The sequence below is a fragment of the Schistocerca serialis genome, chromosome 9 (assembly GCF_023864345.2).
Source record: "Schistocerca serialis cubense isolate TAMUIC-IGC-003099 chromosome 9, iqSchSeri2.2, whole genome shotgun sequence".
In the NCBI taxonomy this organism is placed as follows: Eukaryota; Metazoa; Arthropoda; class Insecta; order Orthoptera; family Acrididae; genus Schistocerca; species Schistocerca serialis.
In genome coordinates, this window is record NC_064646.1 from 300,123,988 (window position 1) to 300,151,533 (window position 27,546).

Sequence of the window (27,546 nt, forward strand, 5' to 3'; positions counted from 1 at the left end):
AGGGGGGGGGGGCATATTGAACACCTAAAAAGGTATGAAAAAACAAAACTTTTTGAATTTCCCATTGATCACAAAACAAAATTCATTGTAGATGTTTATTAGTTTCAGAAATGTAGATGTGTCAAAACAGATGATTTTTTTTGACACACCATGTAGTTCATTGCTCCACCAAACTACAATAAATTGCTACTAGCAGGGTAGCAAGCTCTTTCACAAAATCTTTGTAGAATCTTACAGCTATCTCATCTGGTCCTGACGCTTTTCTGCTACTAAGCAACTGTAGTTGCCTTTCTATTCTGTGATCAGTAACCTCAGTATCTGCCATTTTGATGTTTGTATGATGATTAAAGGAGGGACTGTGTTATGATCTTCCTTGGTGAAACAAGTTTGTAAGACTGAATTCAGTATTTTGGCCTTCTCTCTATTATCTTCCATTTCAGTGCCATTATAGTCACTGAGTGAATGAGTGAAGGATTTTGAATGGCTTACTCATTTTATATTTTTAGGCTTTTTACTCAGATTGGTTGACAAAATTTTACTTTAAAAGTCATTGAACGCTTCTCTGGCTGTTCTTCTTACACTAATTTTTCTTTGCTCAGCTGGTGCCAAGCAATAACATAACAACTTTTTGTGTGATGAAGACAATGGCATGAAAAACAGTTTCAATTTGATGTCTTTCAAAATACTCCATATACTATCTGTCTTTACTTTTGATGCCACTGATCAGTTACATACAGCAAACATTTTCGTCATTACAGTTTAGGACTTTGTGCCATAATTATTAAGCTAATGGGTTATTATTAGTTTTGTTTTATTCTAAAATACTCAAAATAGTGAGGTACTAGTAATACCTTGATTAACATTAATCTACTAACAACCTTGAGTTTTTTCAGTGGCATGTAATAAAATCTGGAGGGCCAGAAACCATTAAAACTGGCAGACAATTTGCAACTATAATTACCACATAATTTTGCTAGTACTCACAGTGCAATTTCAGTGCATTGTAAAAGGAAATAATGGATACAATTAATATGTGTACCTGAAGGGTGAATGTGAAGCACTAGCTGGGGATGACCTCAGAGAGCTGCAACCACTGCTTGTAGTAACAGTCAGAGTGGTGAGGCCAGGGGTTAGGGGCACTGCACCAAGGTCAGGCTGCACCCTTAGGACAACTTTGCTGTTGTTACCCTGCTGGCATGCTGCTACTGAGAGTGACAATGGCTGTTGTGGCACTGTTGTGCGTTCCAGTGAGAATGAGCAGTGCAAGTGGCCGTGACTTGGGTTCCACACATGCTGGAACGGTATCTCCTGAAACAGAGAGATGAACAACACATCATATATAATCGTTTTTCTAAAAATCTTAAATCTACCTATGACTGTTCTCTTTGTAGAATATCTGACAAAAGTGCACCAGATGAATAAATCACACTTTACGGCAAGAGAAAACAGGCAACCTCTCACTGTTTAGAGAAAGTGTGAAGCATAAAAAGAAGTTATTGAGCACTAACTCAAATTTTGGAAAAAATAGTATAATCTGAAATTACCTACGGTCTTAAACTATCAAAGAAGAAAGTGACACTGAAAACAGCTTTAAAATGGACAAAGAAGTTTTTACAATGCTGGATTAAAATTATTTTACAATTTTTTTTTCTTAATGTCCATATTAATGCTTTATGGAGGAAGATTAAGATTTAAAGTCCTGTTACTGATTAGGTCATTAGAGATGAAACATAAGCTCAAATTAAGGAACAACAGGGAAGGAAATTAGCAATGACCTTTTAAAGGACACTATCTCAGCATATGCCAGGAATAGTTTAATTAAAGCATGGAAAATCTGAATTTGGACAGCCAGGCAGAGATCTGAACTGTTGACATGCTTTATAATGTACTATCAGAAAGCACTTCAGATCCTCACAAAATATATGCATAGTGTACATAAAATAGAAATCTAAGGTACTATATCTCACCTGATGTCCAGCTTGTGGTTTGCTGTGCCAGCCAGGACCAACATCTTCAAGGCTCAGTATGAGGGGTCCACCACCATCCTCAAAGTGCAAGGTCCTAGGAAGGTCCAGCAACTGTGCACCCAATGTTGCCTCTTCACGTTCCACACTCTAAAGTGAAATTGTGTATTGTAAGCCTTCAGATATACTGTGACATGCTAATTACATTTAAAGGAATATGCACTGTATGAAATAATATCTTCCATAGGATTAATTATATCAAATACAGTGTATCCCCAATTATTAATCTGGGTATCCAGTTTGCTGATTATTTTTCTCTAGCAAACTGCAATAAGCAACTCACTCCATGACAATGACTGCCAATTCTATTGTTTAAGTCGCTGTGTGACAACAAAGTACCATTTCCTTGTTATCAGCCAGTCTGTTCTGTATAACTGAAAACAAACTCAGTTTTCTGTTGTTAATTGGCACTTGAGTGTCAACAAAGCAAGTTAGAAGAAATTTGATAAAGAGATGATAGAGAAATGAGACATGGGTTGACATTAAAACAAAAGTTAGAATTAATCAAAAGATATGAGAAGGGGGAAGTTGCTAAAATACTAAGTGCTGATTATGGTACTGGAATTCAAACTACTTGCGAAATTAAAAAGAATAAGCAGAAAATACAGAAGCATAAAAAGATATATCTAGATCTGACAAATTAGATGCTGCTCTTATGCAGTGGTTTAGCCACAAACGAGCAGAAGATGTTATTGTTTCAGGTATGATGTATGCCAAGAAAGCTAGATCTTTTTATGAAGCTCTAGGGTTAAAGGAAGAATTTAATGCATCATCTGGTTGGCTAACCAGATTCAAACAAGAGATGGCATTTGCAAACTTACTGTGCAAGGAGACAGGCTTAGTTCAAATGCTGCGGCAGCTGTTTCCTTCTGGGAAGAGTTCCAGAAATTTGTGGAAGAAGAGAACTTCACACCTAACCAAATTTATAATGCAGGCAAAAGTGGTCTGTATTGGACGTGTCTACCAACCAGAAATGTTGCTTTTAAGAGCTAAGTTTGTACTCCTGAATATAAGTCATCTAAAGAATACATTACAATTTTGAGCAATGCTAATGCTAATGCTTCTGGGACCTACAAAATGGAACTATTAATGGCTGGAAAATAAAAAAAATAAAAAAACCCTCAAGGATATTGTAGCTAAGGCTCTCCCTGTGCATTATTATGACCAAAAAGGAGCATGGATGGGTAATGGAAATTTTCAAAAACTGGTACCACCCACATTTTGTACCACAAGTTCAGCGAGTTCTAGAAGAGAAAGAATTGCTACAGAAGGGTGTTGTATTGCTTGCAATGCCCCTTTACACTCCAATGAGATGATTCTTGTATCTGATGATGGTCTCATCGTAAATAAGTTTTTACCTTCTAATGTGACTGCCAATGGACCAAAGTGTAATTGCATTGGTAAAATGGCTCTACTGGACTGGTCTAGTGAGAATGCTGGTTGATGAGGATGATTTTATCGTATTCTGAAAGAAATGGACAATATTGTAGCTGCCATACTTGGGATTCCTGATGCCTGGCAGGAAGTCTGGCAAGATACGCTACTTCAATCAGGAAAGAAAATTCATTCAGATAAGAAAGAAAGTGATTTTCAAGGTTTCTGTGATGAAGAAATAACAACTGCATATATAATGAATCTGGTAATGGGTTTTAATGGTTTTGTAGATGTCAATGAAGAAAACTTGTATGAGTGGCTGAAGATAGTCACTGTGGATCCGGCTTCCAATATATGAGTGATACTGAAATGCTGACTGCTGCTTCATAAAAAAAAACAAAGAAGATGATAGTGAATGTGGATTGGGGATGAAGGGAGTGACCTTGACAGCTGGTGTACCACATTGTGGTGTGTTGATACTTTACTAGGTTATATGGGCCAGAGGGGGTTTCAGTACAATGATATTATTGCTGCAAGAAAAATTTGAATGCAGTGCAAAAAAAAGTCAGCTTCTCTCGGTAGCAGACCAACATCACAAACTATTTTAAGAAATAAACAGGCCTAAAGTACCTATCCACACAACTTGGATAAACTTTCAAACACAGAATGCATTATTGAAAACATCTCAATTACTCATGCGTTTCCATTATTCATGCACCTTCTCCCCCACACTATCCCAAATAATCAGGAGTGTACTGTATTTGGTATTTGATGGTTGCCGTTTGTTCTTCACTATTTTTTTTTTTTTTTTTTTTTTTAGAGAAGCTGTGGTCATTATCTAAACGCCATCTCAATAACATAATCTTCATCTGTGATAGTTTGTTCATATGGTGTTATTTTATTTATTTACCCCAAATGCATAGAGAACTGACCTAGAAGGAATTGTTCATTCAATATATTTTTAGTGAACAACAATTGTATTTAGTAGGTGACTCCAGTGTTTAGGAAATTGAGTAAAGGAATATAAAGTTCCTTGCAAAGGTTGTAAAATTGGTTAAATACAAAATTGTTTCTCATATAGGTAAACACAATGCCAGTGAACATGACTGACAAATTGAAACTGTACGTTAATATGAACTCAAACCAAAATACTTTCATAAAGACAAATGCAGTATCTGAACGTATCTTATCGAGCTTTAATTTGCCAGTAATCCCGTCCCTAAGTCCCAAACTATGCAGAACTGCTCAAATACCAAATGAAATTTGTCACACCTAAATGACTTCAAAATAAAGAATCTGGCATACCTGCTTTCTTTCATTTGTTACTGTCGTACATTGTCACCTTTTAAAAGTAATTCATCAAGCCATACTAAAATTTTCAGAGTGTTGTGGTCTGAATTTGAGAACTGAGTACTTCGTATTACTATATTTGTCCCTTAGTGATATAACTGATTTCTCTCTTTTTCAAACCAATATATCTAGTCGTGGACTCAATTATGGGCAGAAAGACAATCTGGGACTAGTGTAGCAGGGGATACAACCCGTCGGCTTTGGACAATGACGTCACAAGTGGCCAATCGAGAAGCGATTCTTCTTAGTGTTGTAGCTCCCTTCAGTGGCTGATAAGTGTTTTTTGGCTTTTTTAAAAAAAAAAAATCTCACGAGATAGAATAAACAGATCCACTTTATTAAGCAATCAGTAAAAAAATGAAACTGAAACATAACAGCAAAAGCGAAAATGGTAAACTGCTCTCTGGCGACTTGTGACGTCATTGTCCAAAGCCAACGGGTTGTATCCCCTGCTGCACTAGACCCGACAATCTGCATAAATAATTGAGGTCATTTAATTTGGCCCAAAAAGGTGCTGGTTATCCAGGAACACACATTTTTAGCAGCCGCAAAAATGTTGGTTACTAATAAAGTACAATTTAATAGGAGCTTAAGAGATTTATTAATATTCAATTCCTTCCACTTTATTGTGAAATTTCTTAATAGAACCATCTTTTACTTATTTCATGTCCTTGAGTACTTGGAATTCTGGAAGAAATTTTAGAATATCAGTACTTGTGTAAACATTTCATATTTCAGTTCTTGTGACATCTATCTTATACTCTGAAATCCAATCTGTCCTATTCCATTTACAAATATGTCAACTGAAAATAAATTGGCTGCCTTAGTGACACAAAATGCTAAAAGTAGACAAAGGAAAAATGGGGGAAACACCTCCAAGGAATGTGGAATATGTCAAGGAATGTTGTTCCAATGATCAAAATGACTGGAATGCTGCTACACTGCAACTAGATAGTCAGGTAAAAGCTTGCAAGAGCAGAAAAATCAGCTTGTAGTCAGGTAAGCAACAAATGTATATACTATTTGGTATGCACCCTATGCTCTCTTACCTTGTTCATACAATGCCTAAGCAAGATATATGATGGGCACAGCAGTATTTTGATGCAGACTTCCTCGTACACTGATTCTTTAAATTTAACCACTGAGATCAATGTCACATTTTCCCCTAAGATTCTTTTTAATTTACGTTAGATATGGATTATACTAATCTGGCATAAACCTAGTACTGTGCCTCTGATTTTTTTCAATGTCTACTGCCATGCTTACTTTATAACACCAAACAAAGGGGCAGTACTGACGAACTGACTGCACTATGTCTTTTCCGCCATTTCATTTACAGATGCACTACACATTTTTTATATACTTGAGCATCTTCTCTGTATGGTTCTATGTAATTCTAAAGCAGGCTTTTTCACAATCCTGTGGGACTAACACCCAGCTTGACCACAGTTAAATTGCAGGTTTTTGGTCTTTGATTTTGATTTGTCAGTTAAGATTTCATGCAATTAATAAAAATGTCTCCTGAGTGTTGTTGCACACCTCTCAGCCCTTATATGAGTGCATGGTGTCTGTTCTTTCAGGTATGTCCAAAGGAACTGACATCATGTGGAATCCAGAGCTATGGCACATTTAATGTAAATTGAAGGTGGACAGGAAGAAAGGAAAGGAAAGAGCAGGCACTAATGATGTCAGCTGCACTGTGACTTTAGGCAGAATCAGTGTCGTTGAGGGATAATGTGTGCCAGACCAGGACTTGAACCAAGGATCTCCTGCTTACTAGGCAGTTGTGTTAACACACACACACACACACACACACACACACACACACACACAGAGCTAGTGCCATCATATAAATGTGTGGTATTTGTTCTTTTGGACATATCCGATAGATCAGACATCACATGGATTATGTATAGCTGTGAGGGGGAAGAGATAGTAAAGGAAAGGAAAGGAACTAATATCAGCTGCATCAGGGCTTTACATTGAATCAATGGTGATGAATGATAATGTGTATCAGACCAAGACTCGAACTGAAGAACCATCAGCGCAGATGCACATTTACATTTGACCTCCAGCAATAATCTAAAATTAGCGAGCACGGAGGACAGGGATGGGAGCTGCAGATAAGAGACTGCACTAGGTGCCAGTGCAAGCATTTCCAATTAACACTATGTCCGGGTGGCACTGCGGTTAACACAACTGTCTAATAAGCAGGAGATTCTGGGTTCGAGTCCTGGTCCAGCACACATTTTCACTCATCGCCACTGATTCCACATAAAGTCCCAATGCAGCTGACGTCATTAGTTTTTTCCCTTTCCTTCCCCCCCCCCCCCCCCCCCCACCATGTCAACTTCACTGATTGGCTGGAAATGTAGTGAACAAAACTTCACATTGTTGAGTGGATATACGAAGTCTTTCTGCAAAATGTCAGGTCTTCTGCTGTTTACTATTTTTTTGGTCTTAGAAGAAAGTGACATTCTGTAGTAAATATCTGTATGCCACAAGAGAATCATAAATAATCTGCCCTGAGATACTCCTCAACCTGTCACCACAGGCGTAATGATGAAACGTCAAAGGTAATATAAATGTTACCCAACAAAGAAGGAACCGATTCCACCACTGCTGCTACATCTGAGAAATTTTCAACACTTTCGCTTTTGAAGCAAAATTAGTAACACTTAAAGAAAATGTTCATCCACTGGAAAGTCGAGTGAAGTGTAATAATGCGCGAATCATCAGACTCCACACAAAGTTGTTAGGTGACAAAGAAATTGCCTGTCACAAGAAGACCAGGCAGCTACAAAAGTATATGTTTCTCATGCACGAAATGTTTTTATATTCTCTTGATTTCAGTGGTATAAGCTGCATTTATTTATATAATCGAAAGTATTTCTTCAAGAGTAAGTTGTAGTTTATAGCAATGAGGCAGTGAGATTCGGCAGTTTTTACATTTATTTCACCACAGTTCAGTCTGCCGAGAATTCTTCTGGGTTGTATGGCCGTGGTCCAAGGAACTCTTCAATCCATGACGTTTGGTCCAAAGCTACGTTGAACATCTTCGACATGCTCCTGATTGTGCTGAGTCTTGTCGAACGAACCTGCACAATGAACTGAGGAAGATATCCTCGACTGGGAGCGAAGTACTAGCGCAACAAGGCGCTTCACCTTCTGGCATGACGGTTTGGCTAGGGAAATTTCATGGCGTTATTGTTCGGCTTGATTCTTTGTGCATTTTTTTTTTTTTTTTTTTTTTTTTTTTTTTTTTTTTTTTTTTTTTTAATAGGTGAAAGGATAGTGAGAGTGATAGTTTAAGAAATGGGAAAACGAATGGCCCAATTGACTGGCCGTTTTTTTTTTAATCTATTTTTTTTATTTATTTATTTATTTTTTTTAAGAAGACAGGACAGTAGAAGGGACAGTAGAAGGGTGGTGGAAAACGAACGGCCCATAGACTAGCCGGGGTTTACGACTACGTTACAGAATTAAAGACAGGAGGAGGAATAGTGAGAGATGGTGAAAATGAAAGGCCATTGTCCTGGCCTCTTCTTCTTCTCCATAGCGGCGTCTTGATGGTGACGGCAGTCAGTCGTGAAGTGGTGGGTTGGGGGGGCGGGGAGAGAGAAAGAAGTCAGAGGGTGACAGATGAAGGAGTGAAAGAGGAAAGGCCTGTCGTGAATTAGGCCGACAGTGGGGATTGGGGGTGTGGGTTGGCGGGGGGTGAATGACATGACATGTTGGGGGGGAGGGTCGATGGTGTGAGAGAGTGATTGTCGTGAGGTGAGATGGCTATTGTATGTGAAGTCATGGGGGGGAAATAAAAGGTCTGGCCATCGGCTGGTGGCCAGACGGTGAACACGGGTACCCAGGGAGAGGATTAAGGGATTAGGAGAGAGACGGGTTTGCTGGTAAAAGGAGTGGGCTGCGGAGAGGATGCGGGTACGAAGGAGCGGCACTTCAGCCAGGAGGTGGAGCTCATGGGTTGGGAAGTCGAAGGGGAGGCGGAGGGCACGCCGGAGAGCTCGGTTCTGGATGGTTTGGAGTCGGCGGAGGTGGGTGGGGGCAGCATTGCCCCACACCACCACCGCGTATTCAAGGATGGGGCGAACAAGGGAGGTGTACAGTCTAACAGCAAGGTGCGTGGGGAGGGAAGAGGTAGGGTTGATGAGAGGGTAGAGCAGGCATAGCCGCCCCATTGCCTTACGACGCACCTCGTCGATGTGGGGGCGCCAGGTTAGGCGTTGGTCCAGGGTAACACCCAAGTACTTTGCAGTACGAGTCCAGGGGACTGGGGTACCAAGGACCGCCACCTGAGGGAGCCGAATGGGAATACGGCGTCGGCAGATGATAAGGGCTTGGGTTTTGGAGGGATTAAATGCCAGACGCCAGGTCCTAGCCCAAACGGTTAGGGAATCTGTAGCCCCCTGGAGCCGCTGTTGAAGAACTGCCGCACTCCGAGAACGAGAGAAGAGTGCAGTGTCATCTGCGTAGAGAGCTAATTGTACCCTCGGCGCAGAGGGCAGATCGGCTGTAAAGAGGGAGTAGAGTAGCGGTCCAAGTACGCTGCCTTGTGGTACTCCTGCTATAATTCGTCGTCGTGTGGATTTCCCATCTGGGATCCTGACATGGAAGGTGCGGCCTTCCAGGTATGTGGCTATAAGCCATACATGGGACACTGGGAAGCCAAGGGAAAATAATTTGTAGAGCAGCCCTTCGTGCCAGACCGAGTCAAACACTCTGGACACGTCGAGGAGTATGGCCCCAAAGTACTCCCTACGTTCTATGGCGTCCAGTGCCTCTTCTACAAGGCGCAGGAGTTGGTGAGTGGTTGCGTGTCCCTGCCTGAAGCCAAACTGCTCATCAGGGAGGACTCGTTCTTGGGCAATGTGGATGAGCAGTCGTTTAAGGTACAGCCTCTCGAACACCTTGGAGATGGCGGGCAAGAGGCTGATGGGGCGATAGCTGGCAGGGGAACGAAGATCCTTCCCAGCCTTGGGTATGGCGACCACTTCAGCATGTTTCCAGGCAGTGGGATATTGTCTGGTTGAGAGGATGTTGTTGAAGGTGGCCGTCAGGATGGGAATAGTAGCTGGGGATAGCTGCTTGAGGAGGGCATTCGTCAGCTTGTCGGGGCCGCCAGCTTTCTTGGATTGGAGGTGCCGCAATTGCAGTTCTACCTCCTCTTCGTTAATGGGGGTGATTTCATCCTCAGGGTCCTGGACGGCAAGGAGTTGAGGGAGGCGTGCCGTTACCAGGCGGATATGGTCGGGGTCAACGGGGTCATTGACCGGGGTGAAGTTGTGCGCGAAGACATCCGCCAAGGCGTTAGCCTTGGCATCTGGTTCGGACACAAAGTCATTGCCGACCTGGAGTGGGGGAATCCGTTGCCCTCGCCTCAGAAGGCTTTTTGTGAGCCGCCAGGCGGACGGGTCACTCAGGTCAATGGCAGAGATTTTGTTCTCCCATTCCTGATTGCGGTGGTCTTGCACCGCAGCCTTGATTTGGCGCTGCAGTCTATTGATGAGGCGCTTGGTTGCCGGGTTCCGAGTGAGCTGCCATTCTCGGATGATCCGGTTTTTCTCTGTGATGAGGGCAAGGATATGGTGGGGGAGAGGACGCAGATGATCTGGGGGCCGGTTTGGGCGGTGAGGGGTCGCTGCTGTTGCAGCATCTAGGACAACGGTGGTGAGGTGTATTAGGGTACGATCTGCGTCCGTTTGATCGGCAGCAGGGATTGTGGGTAGGGCTGCTTCGACCCGTCTCTGGTAGGACTGCCAGTCAATACCGCAGATGTTCAGGCCATCACTCGGCGCGGTCGGGGTTCCAACGAGATCGATGGAACAGATGACCGGGCGGTGGTCAGAGGCAAGAGCGATGCGGGTGGCTGCAGTGATGGGGTTGGGTAGACCTTTAACCACTGCGATGTCTAAAACATCTGGGGGATGTCCTCCAGAGGGGTAAATGGTGGGGTCGTGCGGGCCGATGGTGCGGGCATGATGCCGCTCAGCGACCCGGAGGAGTCGACGACCTGATGTGTTTGTTAATCTACTGTTCCAGGCAGCGTGTTTGGCATTGAAGTCACCGCCAACGAAGACGTCGTTGCCGAGCGACAGCAATGCTTCATAGTCCGGTGTTTCTAGAAGGCCTCGTGGTGGTCTATAAAGAGCCACAAACGTGATGGGACCCGTCACCGTGTGGACGACGACGCCAGTGGCTGCCACAGTGTTGAGTGGGGGGAGGGAAATAGGGTGGTGGCGGAGGGAGTTACGAACGTACACCGCCGTGCCACCATAGGCGGTGGGCCTGTCTGTCCTGTAGCAGGAGTAGTTTGCTACACGGACGAAAACACCGGGTTTGAGATGTGTCTCTGCAACAAGGCAAATATCAACCCTCTCATCAAGGAGGAACTGTCGGAACTCCCCCTGTTGTTTGGGGAGACCATTGGCATTCCAGATCATGGCTGTCAATCCATGATGTCTAACAGCCATGACTGGTTGGAATGGGAGTGGTAGTGGTGGCGGGGAACATGGATTGGGAGAGGGCGGTGGCAAGTTGGTGTGGGATGGTTTGGAGGAGGGAGTTGAAGGTGGTGGAGATTGCTGAGGTCAGTGCTTCAACAACATGGGTGATGAGGTCGTTGAGGTGGGTGGGAGCAGAGGATGGGGAGGGGAGAGGGTGCTGCTGGGACTGTACCGAGGTGGGAGAGGGGGTAGCAGTGCTTAACGCCTGGTGGTGGGATGGGGAAGGTGCAGCGGAGCGTGACACCCGCCGTGGGGAGGGGGAAGCAGTGCTTGACACCTGCTGGGGAGGGAGGTGAGGGAAGGCTGTTGGGGGGGGGGGGGTTGGATAGGGATGGAGAGGAGGGGGGTGGGTAGGAGCCCGGAGGGGCGGGATGGGAGCGAGACGCATGGGGGGGGTGGGCCCACGGCGCCGAACCCGCCAGGGCACCAGAGTAATTGGTGCCCGGGCGGACCGCCGCCGCCGGCCCTGCAAATCGTTTCTGGCTTGCCTTGAACGATTTGATTTTTGGGCAGCCCATGTAACTGCCCGTGTGATTTCCTCCACAGCGGGCACAGGTAGGGGGGGCGTCTCGGGGTTTAGTGCACTCCGAGGAGGCGTGTCCCCCGGCACACTTCACGCAACGCACCTCGCGGGTGCAATCACCCGCGAAGTGCGCCAGGCCCTGGCAACGATAGCATACCAGGGTCATCCTCCTGGAGTGCGGTTTCTCCATCGTCACGCAAACGCGATCGATGAGTGAGAGGGTTAGGAGGTGGCGGTTCTCCGGCGTGTCAGGGGCGGAGACGAAGAAGAGTGGGGTGGGGAGTCGGGTACGAGGGGAAATGATCCTGGATATGATTGTGGTGGTTATGTTCAATGCCATGAGTGCCTTCCTCAGGTCGTCATCAGAGTACTCCATGGGGAGCCCTCTGACAACCACCCGGAGGCGGCGGGTCCTTTTAGGGGGGGTGGAGAAACCTATGTTGCACTTACTGAGGATATGGAGTGTCTTAGCAAGGTCTGCGGCGGACTGGAGAGACAGGCGATAATTATCTGCTCCAGACCATTTTATACGGAAGGGAGTCTTGTCGAGCGTCGAAGAACTGCCTAAATACCGTCGAAAGTTGGCGTGGTCTGGATTTCACGTGTTAGCAGAGATAAACCTTGTCAATGATAAAATAGAACTATCGATCATAGTAAGTCAAAGATAAAAATTTCTCATCCACTGTCCATATATCGCTGAGTTTCATAGCTTCTTCTTTTCTGTTAAAATGATCCCCATGGTTATATATTTCGATGGCTTCTCTGCACAGCCGTGGATAATAGTTCGTCATAGTACATAAAACTTCAGTTTCCGAAAATTTCACTACGTGAAGATATCCAATGTAGCTTTGGACGAAACTTCAGGGATTGAAGAGTTCCATGGACCACCGCCATACAACCTGGAAGAATTCTCGGCAGGTGAAACATCCGGTCGTGAAAGCCTTCATTGTATGACAGCTCAGTCTGTCGATAATTTACTGTTGTTTCGAACACTAAAACATAATAAGTAAGAAGAAAAATTATTGAAACGTTGATCGTACGGCTGCTTTCTCGGCGCTGGTGTTGTTCCAGCTGTCAGACTGGAACAATCTCCACAGCAGCGAGTGTCATGACCGTGTATGTTAGACCGTGGCTGTACTGCAGTGTACCTGTAGCGCCTCGCGTGTGTCCTCGAGCACGTAGACGCGCAGGCTGCAGTTGGGCAGCGCGACCAGCGGCGGCACAGGCGGGCCGAACAGTGCGAGACGCAGGCTCTTTCTGGCGGCGCGCGGCCGCGCAGGCCGGCCCACCAGCACGCAGCGCGTGCCCGCCTCGCACGCCAGGTGCACGCGGCCCGGGTCCAGCTGCGCGTACACCGCCGTGTTGATCGTCTCCTCGCCCAGCACCGCCTCCTCCTGAAAAGTCACGAGGTCTCGTCAGGGACACGCTACTGAACAAAAGGTACCGATACTTTACTCACAACGGAAGGCCCCAGGCTAGGGATGGCGAGTTATCGCCGGAACAACTATAAGTAGGCTGTTTAGGTTTTTATGTTGGTAACGCCACGTAGCCCTCTGTATGAAAATCACTGACTGTGCTGTTTGCAGTCTGTGGCTGGTTTGCATTGTTGAAATTTTTGCTATTGTAGTGTTTGGCAATTGGATGCATGAAGGTAGAATAAGGGGAGATAGCGCTACAGACTTACGCTGTACGTTGTTTTGAAGCCAGTGGGCGGGGCCTGCCGCCATCTTGGATCCCCCAAAATATTAGCAGACGAGTGTATAACATTCCTTCTTGTTCGTTATTTCTGTCGTGTGCACGCGATATTTATTTTATATAGTAAATGTTACAATGTTTTAGTGAACAACACAGCATAAGAAACGCAACTTCAACTGTTTTTCTGGTCTTAAATGCGTATTCGATACAGTAATACAATACCAAAATATGAAGCTTCTGGCCTCAGTACTGTAATTCCTTTTTGTTTATACACTTCGAATAACCGAGAAGAGGAGTATGTGCTATGAAAAGCGTGCTTTCGTAATCCATTTCTATTCACTTTCATTGTGTCTGTGTCGATAATTGATAAAGCCAGAACTCCAAAAGCAATGATTGATAGTTTAGAGGCACCGATTTGTATTCGTTGCATTTTCAAGTCAAATGCAAATTTTAAATGTTCAAGTTTGCAAGAAGCTTGCCTTATTTCCTTTGGTGTCCCATAGATGGCTGCAGGGATGATATAAACAAGCCAGCTGTCATGTCAACAAAGTGAAAGGTTCGTTAAATTATGAAGGAAAAGAACGGAATTTAAGATTGTCAGGCACATTGTAGTTTACACATCTGCTTTGTTTTTAAATTGTACCTACCAAGTGACATTCAGTGTGGCAAATAACAGCAATTTACAGGGTAACACGACAACACAGTGATTAATGTAATGATCTAAATAGCCTGGACACAGTTAGGGAACTTTGCCTTAACAAATGTGTAACCCTTTAAGTACTCATAATTTAACCACTGTAACATGTGTTCCACAGATTTTGCTGAAGATTTAATGAACTACATCAAGTTACACTTCTTTTATATTAAATTATCGCATTTTAAAACATTAGTCTCCATTTCCATGATATTTCTTGCCATGACTTTTCAGTTACTTGGGAATAACCAAACTATGAAAACCAAGTGTATTGCTCACCTCCAGAGAGTTCTTTGCATTGGACTGATAGGAAATCTAAAGTCAAATCACAGAAATAAAACCATACTGTAGAACTTTACAGTGCATCAGAATTTCAAGTATATATAAGAAAATAGCGCTTAAATAAGTCCACTTACGAATGAAAAGGGATTTGTTTAAACTTTACACTACAATCAGAACGATTAGTACACCAGTAAGCGACGCAAGCCGGCATTTTTTATCAAAACACTTCACGACTACACGGAATCAAACTACCAGAAGCGAATGTTTTGGGGTAGTTAACATGGCGAATCTTGACTTGGGTCGGCTTCAAGTTTGTGACGTCATGACAACTCCTCTTATTTTTACCTCCATGGTTGGATGTGAACAGCGCGTAGCGTTCTGCAGTTGGAGGTGAGCCGCCAGCAGTGGTGGATGTGGGGAGAGAGAGACGTCAGAATTTTGAGAGCGGACGATCTGGACGTGTGTCCATCAGAAAGAGTAAATTTGTAATACTGTATATCATGAACTGATATATATATATGATGACTTTTGAATATTATTAAGGTAAATACATTGTTTGTTCTCTATAAAAATATTTCATTTGCTTACTATACCTATCAGTAGTTAGTGCCTTCAGTAGCTAGAATCTTTTATTTAGTTGGCAGTATTGGCGCTCTGTATTGCAGTAGTTCGAGTAACGAAGATTTTTGTGAGGTAAGTAATTCATGAAAGGTATAGGTTATTGTTAGTCGGGGCCATTCTTTTGTACGGATTATTGAAAGTCACATTGCGCTGCGCTAAAAAATATTGTGTGTCAGTTTAGTGTTGATCAGAATAAGAAAAGAGAGAAATGTCTGAGTACGTTCAGTTCTGCTCAGCTGTTTGAAAATTAAGTAACGTAAGAGGTTTATCAGCACAGTAATTCATTATTTTTTTTAATGGGACGTTACACAACCAATTTTTCGGTTATATCGTTTTTTTCCACGCCAGTTTAAGGGGAGTTGGAACGCACTATTCCGACAGTGTTACATTTAGTTTCTTGGCTGCCCCGTATTTCAGGAACCACTGTAGCCATTGACATGAAACTTTTACAGGACACTAAACTGTATGTTCTGAGTCTACGGAACTATAATAATTGCATTTCAGCCACTGCTTTCAGAAATACAAATTTTTAACTAAATGGTTAAAATTTTGGGTACTTTTTTTGTACGTTATCCTAAATAATTTTAATTATACACAACATTATGTTCTTCTTTTACTTCGGTAGACTCAGGATGTTTATGTTATTACTCCCTGAAAATTTGAATACTCTACTCGAAGTGGTATCTGAGATTTAGGGAAAAATGCAACAGAAAATGTAAATTTTCAGGAACGGCATCTAAAGTTGCAAAAGACTGTAACTCACTTAATATATGCTTAATTTTTTTATTTCTAGTCAGTCAGAAGCACCCTGCACCAACCCGCCAGGTTAGCCGAGAGCGCTAATGCACTGCTTCCTGGACTCGGGTAGGCGCACCGGCCCCGGATCGAATCCGCCCGGCGGATTACCGGCGTCGGTTGGTGTGCCGGCCAGCCTGGATGTTGTTTTTAGGCGGTTTTCCACATCCCACTAGGTGAATACCGGGCTGGTCCCACATTCCATCTCAGTTCCACGACTCGCGGACGTCTGAACACGTTCGCACTACTCCATGAATTACACTAAATGCAGACAGCAGGGCTACACAAATCCTGTCCCGGGGGGGGGGGGGGGGGGGGGGGGGGGTACGGGGTGGCGGCAGGAAGGGCATCCGGCTACCCCTTTCCACTAACTTTGCCAAATCCGTTCCTAACAATGCCGACACTGCGTCAGTGCGGGACATGGCAGCAGTGAAAGAAAAGCACCCTGCACCATACTGTATATCATCCTCTTGAGCTTTTCCCAAGTTCTTTCTTCTTTTCTTCTTTCTTGACTTCTTAGTGGCCAACTGTGCTGCATACTCTGCTTAATCAATGCGAACCTTGTCCACCTGTTCAAGTTCTCTGATGCAGTTTCCTCCAGGATTAATTCCCATATGCTGTAGCACTTTTACCCTACCAATGTTGCCATCATTAAAAGCAACAACAACATCACTGAGCCCCCACTTCAGTCTCTTCATTCCCACAAAAAAATTTTTTTTTTGGTCAGCAAGTCCACATAAGATTATTGAACGACTCATTGCGATTTTGAGTCTGACCATGCAGACACTTCTTCAGAAATTCAGGATTTGCCAGGTGTCTGTAAATAGGTTTTGTGATATACTACTCTGTGCTACTACTGTCGCGCAGCACTGCACCGCGCCTGTAACAGCAAAATGTAGCACGCTGGAACTTAACGTCGCGCCAGTGAACAGCACAATACTGCTCTCGGCTAGGACGAGCTATAACACACACCGACTTCCAACAAACTGCAAAAATAAATTAAAGAAAATGGCTCTGAGCACTATGGGGCTTAACATCTGAGGTCATCAGTCCCCTAGAACTTAGAACTACTTAAACCTAACTAACCTAAGGACATCACGCACATACATGCCCGAGGGAGGATTGGAACCTGCGCGGTTTCGGACTGAAGGAAGCGCCGAGAACCGCTCGACTACCGCGGTCGGCAATAAATTCAAACCTTTCCGAAACTTTTTTTTTCGATTTGACCCTCCACAAAAAGTGTAAAGCGGAAATGCTTGTCGGTTACTACATTTAGGATGTCGGTTTGCTAAAAAAAGTCTGCATCATTCGTGACCCTTTACTTTATTACTTCACTGTAACTGACTTTATTGGCCAGAGACTTTGCACGCGTAATCGACATATATTACTGAAGCCAACTATAAAATTATGTTGTCGTAAGACACGTAGTTTAAGAGATAAGGTGTGATAAACACTGAGTAGCGCGAAAAACCGGGTTTTCTCAAAAGTTTAAATATTCTGTGCTTCAATACCACAAAATTTTCATTGAACCAAAAAAAAAAAAAAAGTGTCAGAAGGTAGTTCTCCCAACACCCTAACAGTTTATCATGTACAATTGTCAAATTATAAAAAACTGTTCGAATCCTGCATCGGGCATGGATGTGTGTGATATCCTTAGATTAATTAGGTTTAAGTAGTTCTAAGTCTAGGGGACTGATGACCTCAGATGTTAGGTCCCATAGTGCTGAGAGTCATTTGAACCATTTTTATAATCAGACTATCCCTATTTAATACGTTATAACACGGAAACTAATTACCGTATGAGAACCAAACTTGGTACCATTAATATCGAGGACATGCGAAAGAGAGGTATTGTAGAATCAGTTCAACTGAAACAGTTGTAATGTGCTTCTAGGGTACACAATACCATTACAAACCGGTACCATTACTGCCACAAAAGGGGCTCAATATGGCGCCCTTGAGCGTACAGAAGAGTCTGAAAGCGCATGACTGCATTCTGCACAGCAGAACGAAACATGTATGTAGCTCTCTTGATAAGCTGCGCTTCAGATCAGCACATGTGTGAATGTTCCCCTAGTAAACTCTGTCCTTCAGGTAACCCCACAACCAGAAATCAGAGGGAGTGAGATCAGGCGATCGTGCTGGTGAAGCATTTGGAAACGATCGGCCGATAATTCCAAATGGGTTTCGGAGAAGCAGGTGAAGTTCATGAGCGGTGTGCGGTGGGGCCCCAACTTGCGTGAAAACTGTTGAGTTCAACGACTCTCTCTTCTGCAGGGTGGGTATGACATGCTGGCGAAGTATATCGCAGTAGCGCTGGCCAGTCAAACAGCACGTCTTTGATCCCTGAACACCAACCTGTTCAGAAGAGAATGAGCCAACGATGAATGTAGTCGTGAAGCTGCGCCATACGGTGACATGTTCACCATAAAGAGGAACTTCATGCACAGTGACTGGAGGTGAAGATACCCACAATCGGCAATTCTGTGCGTTCACCTCACCCGTCAGAGAAAAATGAACTTCGTTTGTCCACAGGGTGGTCCAGGGCCAGCTCTCGCCAACTTCAATCATTGCGAGAGAGACAAGTGAACACGTCGTTGCGTGTCCTGTGGTGCAGTCTACTGTGCGATGTGGATCTTGTATAGGTACTATTTGAGAATGATTCGAAGCACCTTCCGTACAGTGGACCATGGGATGTTCAATTTTCGTGACACAGCACGCGCACTGCTTGACGACCGGAAATTGCGAGCAGCGTTGTCTGCCATAGCAACAGCAATTTCATAAACCACCTGTGGTGCAACCGGTCGTCGGCCTCTTTCCGGAGCGATGCCCAGTCCTCCAATTGATCCGAACTTTTTCATCATGTTCCTCACAGCAGGTAGAGAAAGAGGACCCTTCCGAAATCCTTTCAGCTGGTGATGTTCTCGAAGTGCAACTGCAGCCTTACTGTCGTTTTACTGTTCCCCTAGTGAACCCTATCCTTAAGGTAGCCCCACAACCTGAAATCAGAGGGAGTGAGATCAGGTGATCGTCCTGGCCAATAATTTGGAAACGACCGGCCGATAGTTCCAAATGTGTTTCGGAGAAGCAGGTGAAATTCACGAGCGATGTGCGGTGGAGCCCCATCTCGCGTGGAAACTGTTGAGTTCAATTCGTCTCTCTCCTGTAGGGCGGGTATGACATGCTGGCGAAGCATATCGCAGTAACGCTGGCCAGTCACACAGCCCGTCTTTGGTACTTGAGCGGAGCGCCGAACTGTTAAAAAAAGATTGGGCCAATGATGAATGTAGCCGTGAAGCTACAACATACGGTGATACCTTTACCATACATAGGAACTTCATGCACAGTGACTGGAGGTGAAGTTTCCCATATTCGACCATTCTGTGTGTTCACCTCACCCGCCAGACAAAAATGATCTTCGTTTGTCCGCAGGAAGGTCCAGGGCCAACTTTCGTCAACTTCAATCCTTGCGAAAAAGTGGAGAGCGAAGACAATACGCAGTTGTGCGTCCTGTGGTGCGTGCTGCCGTATGATATGGTTCTTGTACAGATAACATTTGAGAATGGTTCGAAGCACCTTCCGTACAGTGGACCACAGGATGTTCAACTGTCATGGCACAGCACGCGCATTGCTGACGATCGGGAACTGCGCGCAGCGTTGTCTTCCATAGCAACAGCGATTTCATCAACCACCTGTGATGCAACCGGTAGTCGGCCTCTTCCCCTAGCGACGGCCAGTTCTACAGCTAATTCGAACTTCTTCATTATGCTCCGCACAGCAGGTGGAGAAAGAGGACCATTCCGTAATACTTTAAGTAGTCGATATTCTCGAAGTGCAGCTGCAGCATTACTGTTGTTTTGATAATAGAGCTTCATCAATAATGTCCTGCTCCTTTTGTACAAGCTCATGTTGACACGTCAACAAGTGCACTGCGACTGCTCAGGTGTGTGAGACTATAGGTTCGTATGAGCACTTGCAAGCGGGCTCGTGTTCATTTACAGAGCTGAATTCGCGTATGAGCAGTGCCTTCCTTCTGCTTCTGGCTACTTGAAGCGTGGCTGTTTGCCGTATGAGCAGTAGCAGCAAGTAGCCAGAAGCTATCCAGAAAAATTTTTCTGGCGCGCCCAAGCTGCCAGATTCGCGCATGCGCAGAGCAAGCTGAGTTATAGTGGGGATCCTTCCCCACGTGACCCGTGTATATGTTTCGTGTCTTCGCAATATTGCTGGTCTCTTCGTATACAGTTCCCACGTCAAATGAAATCATGACAGATTTCTGTGACCGGGTGAATTAATATACATTCTCATAACCATGAAAGACCAAAATAAGTTAGTAGTTTCAATTTTCTGATTTTATATTATTTCCACGTTATTAGCAATCAACCATTAATGTCTTAATGAAGCTATTTATGTCTGTTTTATAGAGAAATTTGCTTCTATTAATTTTTTTTCCGCTGAGGCAGTTAGTTTATTTGAAACGAAGTGTTTCATTTCGCACTATTGGCTACTTTCAACCTCGTTCAAGTTGAAGTACAAATTTTCATTTTCTGGGACGAAAGACGTTATACCATAATAAAGAACCAAACATGAGAATACAGTACTGGACCTCCAAGAAAATTGGTATCACGAAAACCACATGAAAAGCTGAGTATCAGGTACTTCAGAGTGCAAATGGACATAGAAATGTGCAAGTAGAGGGGAATGAAACATTTTAGTATGGTTTATGAAATTCCTTCGGTGCTGGAGTAGTCTCTGATGTCCTGTTCCTTTTATGACACTGTAAAATGTCTTAATGCTATATACGTACGAACATACGTAAACACTGACTTGAAGCTGATTAAGTAGGCAAATTTGGTCAGTAGTTTTGAATTAAATATTTTGTTTCAAATATAATGCCAGCTGTAGCAGAATTTTACAAATCTGCCTTCTGGGAAACAGTGCTTTTCGATCACAAGACCAGAAGTTATTTCTTAATTTGTGTTCACGTCTTAAATTTATAGAATATCATTCTATGCTAAATTGTAGACTGGCAGCATACCGTGTTTTATCATTTAAACTCTCCACATGGCTTCACATTTATTCCTAGAGTAGAATATAAACTGTCAGTTGTACAGTTTCTTTGCCTCACAGACAACCATATTAATTTTTTACACATTTTGAAATTTTCATGAAATTTATTGTCCTTTGTTCCGGTGTAAGCTACACAAGAAACTGTCTTTTTTTTTTTTTTTTTTGCAAGAAATTTGTATTCCATCCTACTAGCTTTTTGCAGTGCTGTGTAGATATAAACCTGTTGGAAATGCTACATAACAATATTGCAGAGTACGAATTAAAAAAAAGAAAAATTCTGTCAAAGTCTCCACATAGCAAAATTTTATGGTACATGGAGCTGTGGAGTTTAATTTTGAAATGACATTTTGCCAAGAACTGCTTCCTTATTTGCATCCTTTATCTGGGTGGGATATGATAAAACAATTGCTCTAAGTACAACTTTGTATGTCCTCTCAACAACACGCCGCAGGGCTGCACATGGTCACGCGATGCCCCACAATGCACGAAATTCCACCAGAAAAGTGACGAAAAGCGTATGAGCAGAGTAAGCACCAAACACGGGCTGCATCCGTCATCGTAGCTGCGCATGCGCAGTACAGCCTGTTGTCTGGCACTGTCTGGTAACTGCTCAAATGAACCTTACGAATCACGATGACTGATCATGGCACCTGGTGGCCATAGTTGGAACTGGACGGAGGCGCTGTGACGCACGGAACTCGTGCACCCCATACTCTAGATATTAATGGTACAAAGTCTGGTACTCGTATAGTAATTGGTCTCCGTGTTATAATGTGTCAAATGGGGAAAGTTTAATTACAACCAGCTGGTACATTAGACTCGTATTCGCTCTCTCACTTGCCACGAGTACTCGGCGAGAGTGTGCGTGCAGCACAGACTCACCTGCCAGACGGTCGGCTGCCTGGGTGGCGTGGGGAAAGTTCAATTATAACCAGCCAGTACATTATTAGACTCGTACTCGCTCTGTACAGCACACTAACTTGCCGCGAGTACTCGTCAAGAGTGCATGTGCAGCACGGACTGACCTGCCAGAAGGGCGGCTGCCCGGGCGGCGTGGGGAAAGTCTAATTATAACCAGCCGGTACATTATCAGACTCGTACTCACTCTCTGCAGCAGACTCACTTGCCGCGAGTACTCGGCGAGAGTGCACGTGCAGCACGGACTGACCTGCCAGAAGGATGGGTGCCCGGGTGGCGTGGGGAAAGTTTAATTATAACCAGCCGGTACATTATTAGACTCCTACTCACTCTCTACAGGAGACTCACTTGCCGCGAGTACTCGGGAGACTGCACACGCAGCATGGACAGACCTGCCAGAAGGATGGGTGCCCGGGCGGCGTGGGGAAAGTTTAATTATAACCAGCCGGTGCATTATCAGACTCGTACTCACTCTCTGCAGCAGACTCACTTGCCGCGAGTACTCGGCGAGAGTGCGCGTGCAGCACGGACTGACCTGCCAGAAGGATGGGTGCCCGGGCGGCGTGGGGAAAGTTTAATTATAACCAGCCGGTACATTATTAGACTCGTACTTGCCCTCTACAGCAGACTCACTTGCCATGAGTACTCGGCAAGAGTGCGCGCGCAGCACGGACTGACCTGCCAGAAGGGCGGCTGTCCGGGCGGCGTGGGGAAAGTTTAATTATAACCAGCCAGTACACTATTAGACTCCTACTCACTCTCTACAGGAGACTCACTTGCCGCGAGTACTCGGGGAGACTGCACACGCAGCATGGACAGACCTGCCAGAAGGATGGGTGCCCGGGCGGCGTGGGGAAAGTTTAATTATAACCAGCCAGTACACTATTAGACTCCTACTCACTCTCTACAGGAGACTCACTTGCCGCGAGTACTCGGGGAGAATGCACACGCAGCATGGACAGACCTGCCAGAAGGATGGGTGCCCGGGCGGCGTGGGGAAAGTTTAATTGTAACCAGCCGGTGCATTATCAGACTCGTACTCACTCTCTGCAGCAGACTCACTTGCCGCGAGTACTCGGCGAGAGTGCGCGTGCAGCACGGACTGACCTGCCAGAAGGATGGGTGCCCGGGCGGCGTGGGGAAAGTTTAATTATAACCAGCCGGTACATTATTAGACTCGTACTTGCCCTCTACAGCAGACTCACTTGCCATGAGTACTCGGCGAGAGTGCGCGCGCAGCACGGACTGACCTGCCAGAAGGGCGGCTGTCCGGGCGGCGTGTCGCAGCACCAGACGGAGAGGCGCCAGGCGTCGTGCGGCGGCGCGGCGCAGTGCTGGAAGCTGAGGATGAGCGGCTTGGCGAGTTCGAGGCGCAGCGGGCCGCACATGACGACGGGCGAGAGGCGCACGCAGCCGTCGGGCAGCGGCGGGCGCGCGTCGCGCAGCAGCGCCACCAGCACGCGCTGGCGCCGTCCGCGCGCCACGCCGCCCTGCGGCACCGTCAGCGCCACGCCCAGCTCGGGCAGCTCGAGGCGCGCGCCCGCCGCCGTCGCTACGCCCGCCGCGCTCAGCTCCGGCTCCAGCGACGCCTGCAGCACTGCGAACGGGAAAGCGTACTCCATCAACACAGGGCTGCGGCTGGTCGCACTGGTGCTGCGGCGATGCTGCCCCACCATACCACCATATCGAACCCTCTGGGCCGCTGTAAGTGGCCTAGAATTCGTACAGCTCGCGTAAGATAACTTGGCCCCTGGGCAGAAACAAACTCCCGTTCTCAGCGCTACGCTAGTCCACCCTCTGTCCCGAAGGGCAAGCCTCACCTCAGCTCGCTCTCGACTACAACGAAGGGACCGAACGAATTTACCTTCACCGATTTGATACAACTGACTGGATGCTTGGGGCATCAATAGGACTTTAACATACACTACTGGCCATTAAAATTGCTACACCAGGAAGATGACGTGCTACACACGCGAAATTTAACCGACAGTAAGAAGCCCCTGGGATATGCAAATGATTAGCTTTTCAGAGCATTCACACAGGGTTGGCGCCGGTGGCGACACCTACAACGTGCTGACAGTGATTTCTCACACACAAACAGCAGTTGACTGGCGTTGCCTGGTGAAATGTTGTTGTGATGCCTCGCGTAAGGAGGAGAAATGCGTACCACTACGTTTCCGACTTTGATAAAGGTCAGATTGTAGCCTATTGCGATTGCGGTTTATCGTATCGCGACATTGCTGCTCGCGTTGGTCGAGATGCAATGACTGTTAGCAGAATATGGAATCGGTGCGTTTAGGAGGGTAATACGGAACGCCGTGCTGGATCCCAGCGGACTCGTATCACTAGCAGTCGAGATGACAGGCATCTTATTTACATGGCTGTAACGGATCGTGCATCCACATCTCGATCCCTGAGTCAACAGATGGGGACGTTTGCATGAACAGTTCGACGACGTTTGCAGCAGCATGGACTATCAGCTCGGAGGCCATGGCTGCGGTTACCCTTGACGCTGCATCACTGACAGGAGTGCCTGCGATGGTGTACTCAATGACGAACCTGGGTGCACGAATGGCAAACGGCATTTTTTCAGATGAATCCAGGTTCTGTTTACAGCATCACGATGGCCGCATCCGTGTTTGGCGACATCGCGGTGAACGCACATTGGAAGCGTGTGTTCGTCATCGCCATACTGGCGTATCACCCGGCGTGATGGTATGGGGTGCCACTGGTTACACGTCTCGGTCACCTCTTGTTCGCATTGACGGTACTTTGAACAGTGGACGTTACATTTCAGATGTGTTACAACCCGTGGCTCTACACTTCATTCGCTCCCTGCGAAACCTTACATTTGAGCAGGATAATGCATGACCGCATGTTGCAGGTCCTGTACGGGCCTTTCTGGATATAGAAAATGTTCGACTGCTGCCCCGGCCAGCACATTCTCCAGATGTCTCACCAATTGAAAACGTCTGGTGAATGGTGGCCGAGCAACTGGCTCGTCACAATACGCCAGTCACTACTCTTAATGAACTGTGGTATCTTGTTGAAGCTGCATGGGCAGCTGTTCCTGTACACGCCATACAAGCCCTGTTTGACTCAATGCCCAGGCGTATCAAGGCCGTTATTACGGCCAGAGGTGGTTGTTCTGGGTACTGATTTCTCAGGATCTATGCACCGAAGTTGCGTGAAAATGTAATCACATGTCAGTTCTAGTATAACATATTTGTCCAATGAATACCCGTTTATCATCTGCATTTCTTCTTGGTGTAGCAATTTTAATGGCCAGTAGTGTAGTTCTACTATTGCCACCTGCTGCGGCACCTTTTTTAAACGCCGTTTGCCTCTGCTGGCGGCAGCAGGTGGCGCCTACCTGAGGCGGTGCCGGCGCTGCTCAGGCTGGAGGTGGAGCCGCCGGGCCGCAGCGGCTCGTCGTAGTGGTGCTCCTCCTCGTCGTCGTCGTGGGAGAGGGCGCCGGGTGGCGGGGGCGGCGGCTCGCTGTAGGGGTACTCGTAGCAGGCGGCCGCGATCACCGCCGTCTGCGTCAGGTCGGGCTGCAGGCGGCGCTTCTCCGGGTCTGCGGCGAGCGCGCCCGCCGCCACGTCGCCGGCCGACGCGGGCGAGTACAGGCCGCCGCCGGCGCCGCCCGCGCGCGCGCCCTTGCGCCGCCACAGCCAGCGGTAGCCGCCCGCCGCCGCCATCAGCGCGAACACCACCATCGCCACGGCCAGGCCCACGTACAGCGCCACGTCCGGCGGGTGCACCGCTGCGCACACACACCACACGCTTGACACACTCAGCTTTTCATCTTCCTGCTATGTACACTGAAGATTCAAACAAACTGGCACACCTGCCCAATATCGCGTAGGGCCTCCGAGAGCACCTAGAAGTGCGCCAACACGACGTGGCTTGAGCTAGACTAATGTCTGAAGTAGTGATGGAGGGAATTGACACCATAAATCCGGCAAAGCTGTCCAGAAATCCGTAAGAGTACGAGGGGGTGGAGATCTCTTCTGAACCGCATGATACAGGGCATCCCACATATGCTCAATTATGTTCATGTCTGAGGAGTGGCCAACTCAAGTATTTAAACTCAGAAGAGTTCTCCTGGAGAAGCTGAAGAGCAATTCTGGACGTGTGGGGTGTCGCATTGCCCTGCTGGAAGTGCCCAAGTCTCTCGGAATGCACTATGGACACGAATGGATGCAGGTAATCAGACAGGATGCTTACGTACGTGTTACTTGTCAAAGTCGTATCTAGACGTAACAGGGATCCCGTATCACTCCAATTGCACACGGCCCACACCATTACAGAGACTCCACCAGCTTGAACAGTGCACTGCTGAGATGCAGAATCCATTCGTTCATCAGATTCTCTCAGTACCCATACACGTCCATTCACTCGATACAATTTGAAACACCTCCCACCAGGCAACATTTTTCCAGTCGTCAACAGTCCAGTGTCGTTGTTGACTGTCCCTGGCGAGGCGTAAAGCTTTTTGTCGTGCAGTCATCAAGTGTACACGAGTGGGCCTTCGACTCCGAAAGCCCATATCAATGATGTTTCGTTGAATGGTTCGCACGCTGACACTTGTTGATGGCCCAGCATTTAAATCTGCAGCAATTTGCGGAAGGGTTGCACTTCTGTCACGCTGAACGATTCTTCGTTGCTGGTCCAGTTCGTGCAGGATCTTTATGCGGCCGCAGCGATGTCAGAGGCTTGATTGATGTTTTACTGGATGCCTGATGTTCACGGTACACTCGTGAAATGGCCGTACGGGGAAAATCCCCACTTCATCGCTACCTCGGAGATGCTATGTCCCATCGCTCGTGCGCCGACTATAACACCACTTTCGAACTCACTTAAGGATTGAAAGCTTGCCATTCTACAGCAGTAACCGATCTAACAATTGCAGCAGACACTTGTTGTCTTATATAGGCGTTGCCTACCGCAGCGCCTTGTTCTGCCTATTTACATATCTCTGTATTTGAATATACATGGCTGTACTAGTTTCTTTGGCGCTTCAGTGTTTACGGGCCTTTCCATCTTGATTTTCACTTTATTTTCCCCATCATTACAGTTGCAAATATTTAGTACTTCGGTCTGACTGTGACACTATAAGTGTAACCTTGCACAGCAAAGCCCGTTTTCCGAACTGCTCTCATTACGTGAACGGAGAACATTGTATGTGATCATCAAGGACAGCGCTGGACTACTTTGTTTCTGTGAAAGGAGAGTGTAAACACTGCAAATATTCGCAGGCGGTTGGTGGCAGTGTGTGGAGAGCGTGCACCATCACGAAAAGTGCTCTTAAAACCCGACAACGATCATCTCCATACAAGTCGGAAAAACACAGCTGCCATCGTCGAAACGGGGTTCCATGTACTGCCATACTCATTGGTTCCTCTCGATTTCTACCTACTTGAGGCTATGAAGAAATCTTTCCCAAACTGTGAGCAGCTGTCAGGGAACGAGTGCGACAGGCTCCAGGAAAGGGGTTCGAGCAAGACCTACAGAAGTTAATGTGGCCAAGTGAGGAGAATACGGTGGGTGAGGTTGTACGGGGAACCCCATTTCAGCGGTGGGAGATGTGGTTTTCCTACTCTTATGGAGACAAGCATTGTCATGTTGCAAGATCACTTTCTTGTGACGGTGCACACTCTCCATATATTGCTACCAACCGCC

At 46.1% G+C, this 27,546-nt stretch overlaps 1 protein-coding gene across 1 annotated transcript in view; it reads right to left on the reverse strand.

Moving 5' to 3' along the window:
• LOC126418624 (netrin receptor UNC5C) overlaps window positions 1-27,546 on the reverse strand; it is a 346,615-nt gene that overhangs the window by 15,985 nt on the left and 303,084 nt on the right. The window contains exons 9-13 of the mRNA XM_050085470.1: window positions 25,235-25,627; window positions 23,112-23,458; window positions 12,938-13,183; window positions 1,968-2,114; window positions 1,040-1,308 (exon numbers count right to left, since the gene is read on the reverse strand). Of these exons, the coding sequence (XP_049941427.1) occupies window positions 1,040-1,308; window positions 1,968-2,114; window positions 12,938-13,183; window positions 23,112-23,458; window positions 25,235-25,627 (1,402 nt within the window). The remainder of the gene's footprint in view (window positions 1-1,039; window positions 1,309-1,967; window positions 2,115-12,937; window positions 13,184-23,111; window positions 23,459-25,234; window positions 25,628-27,546) is intronic.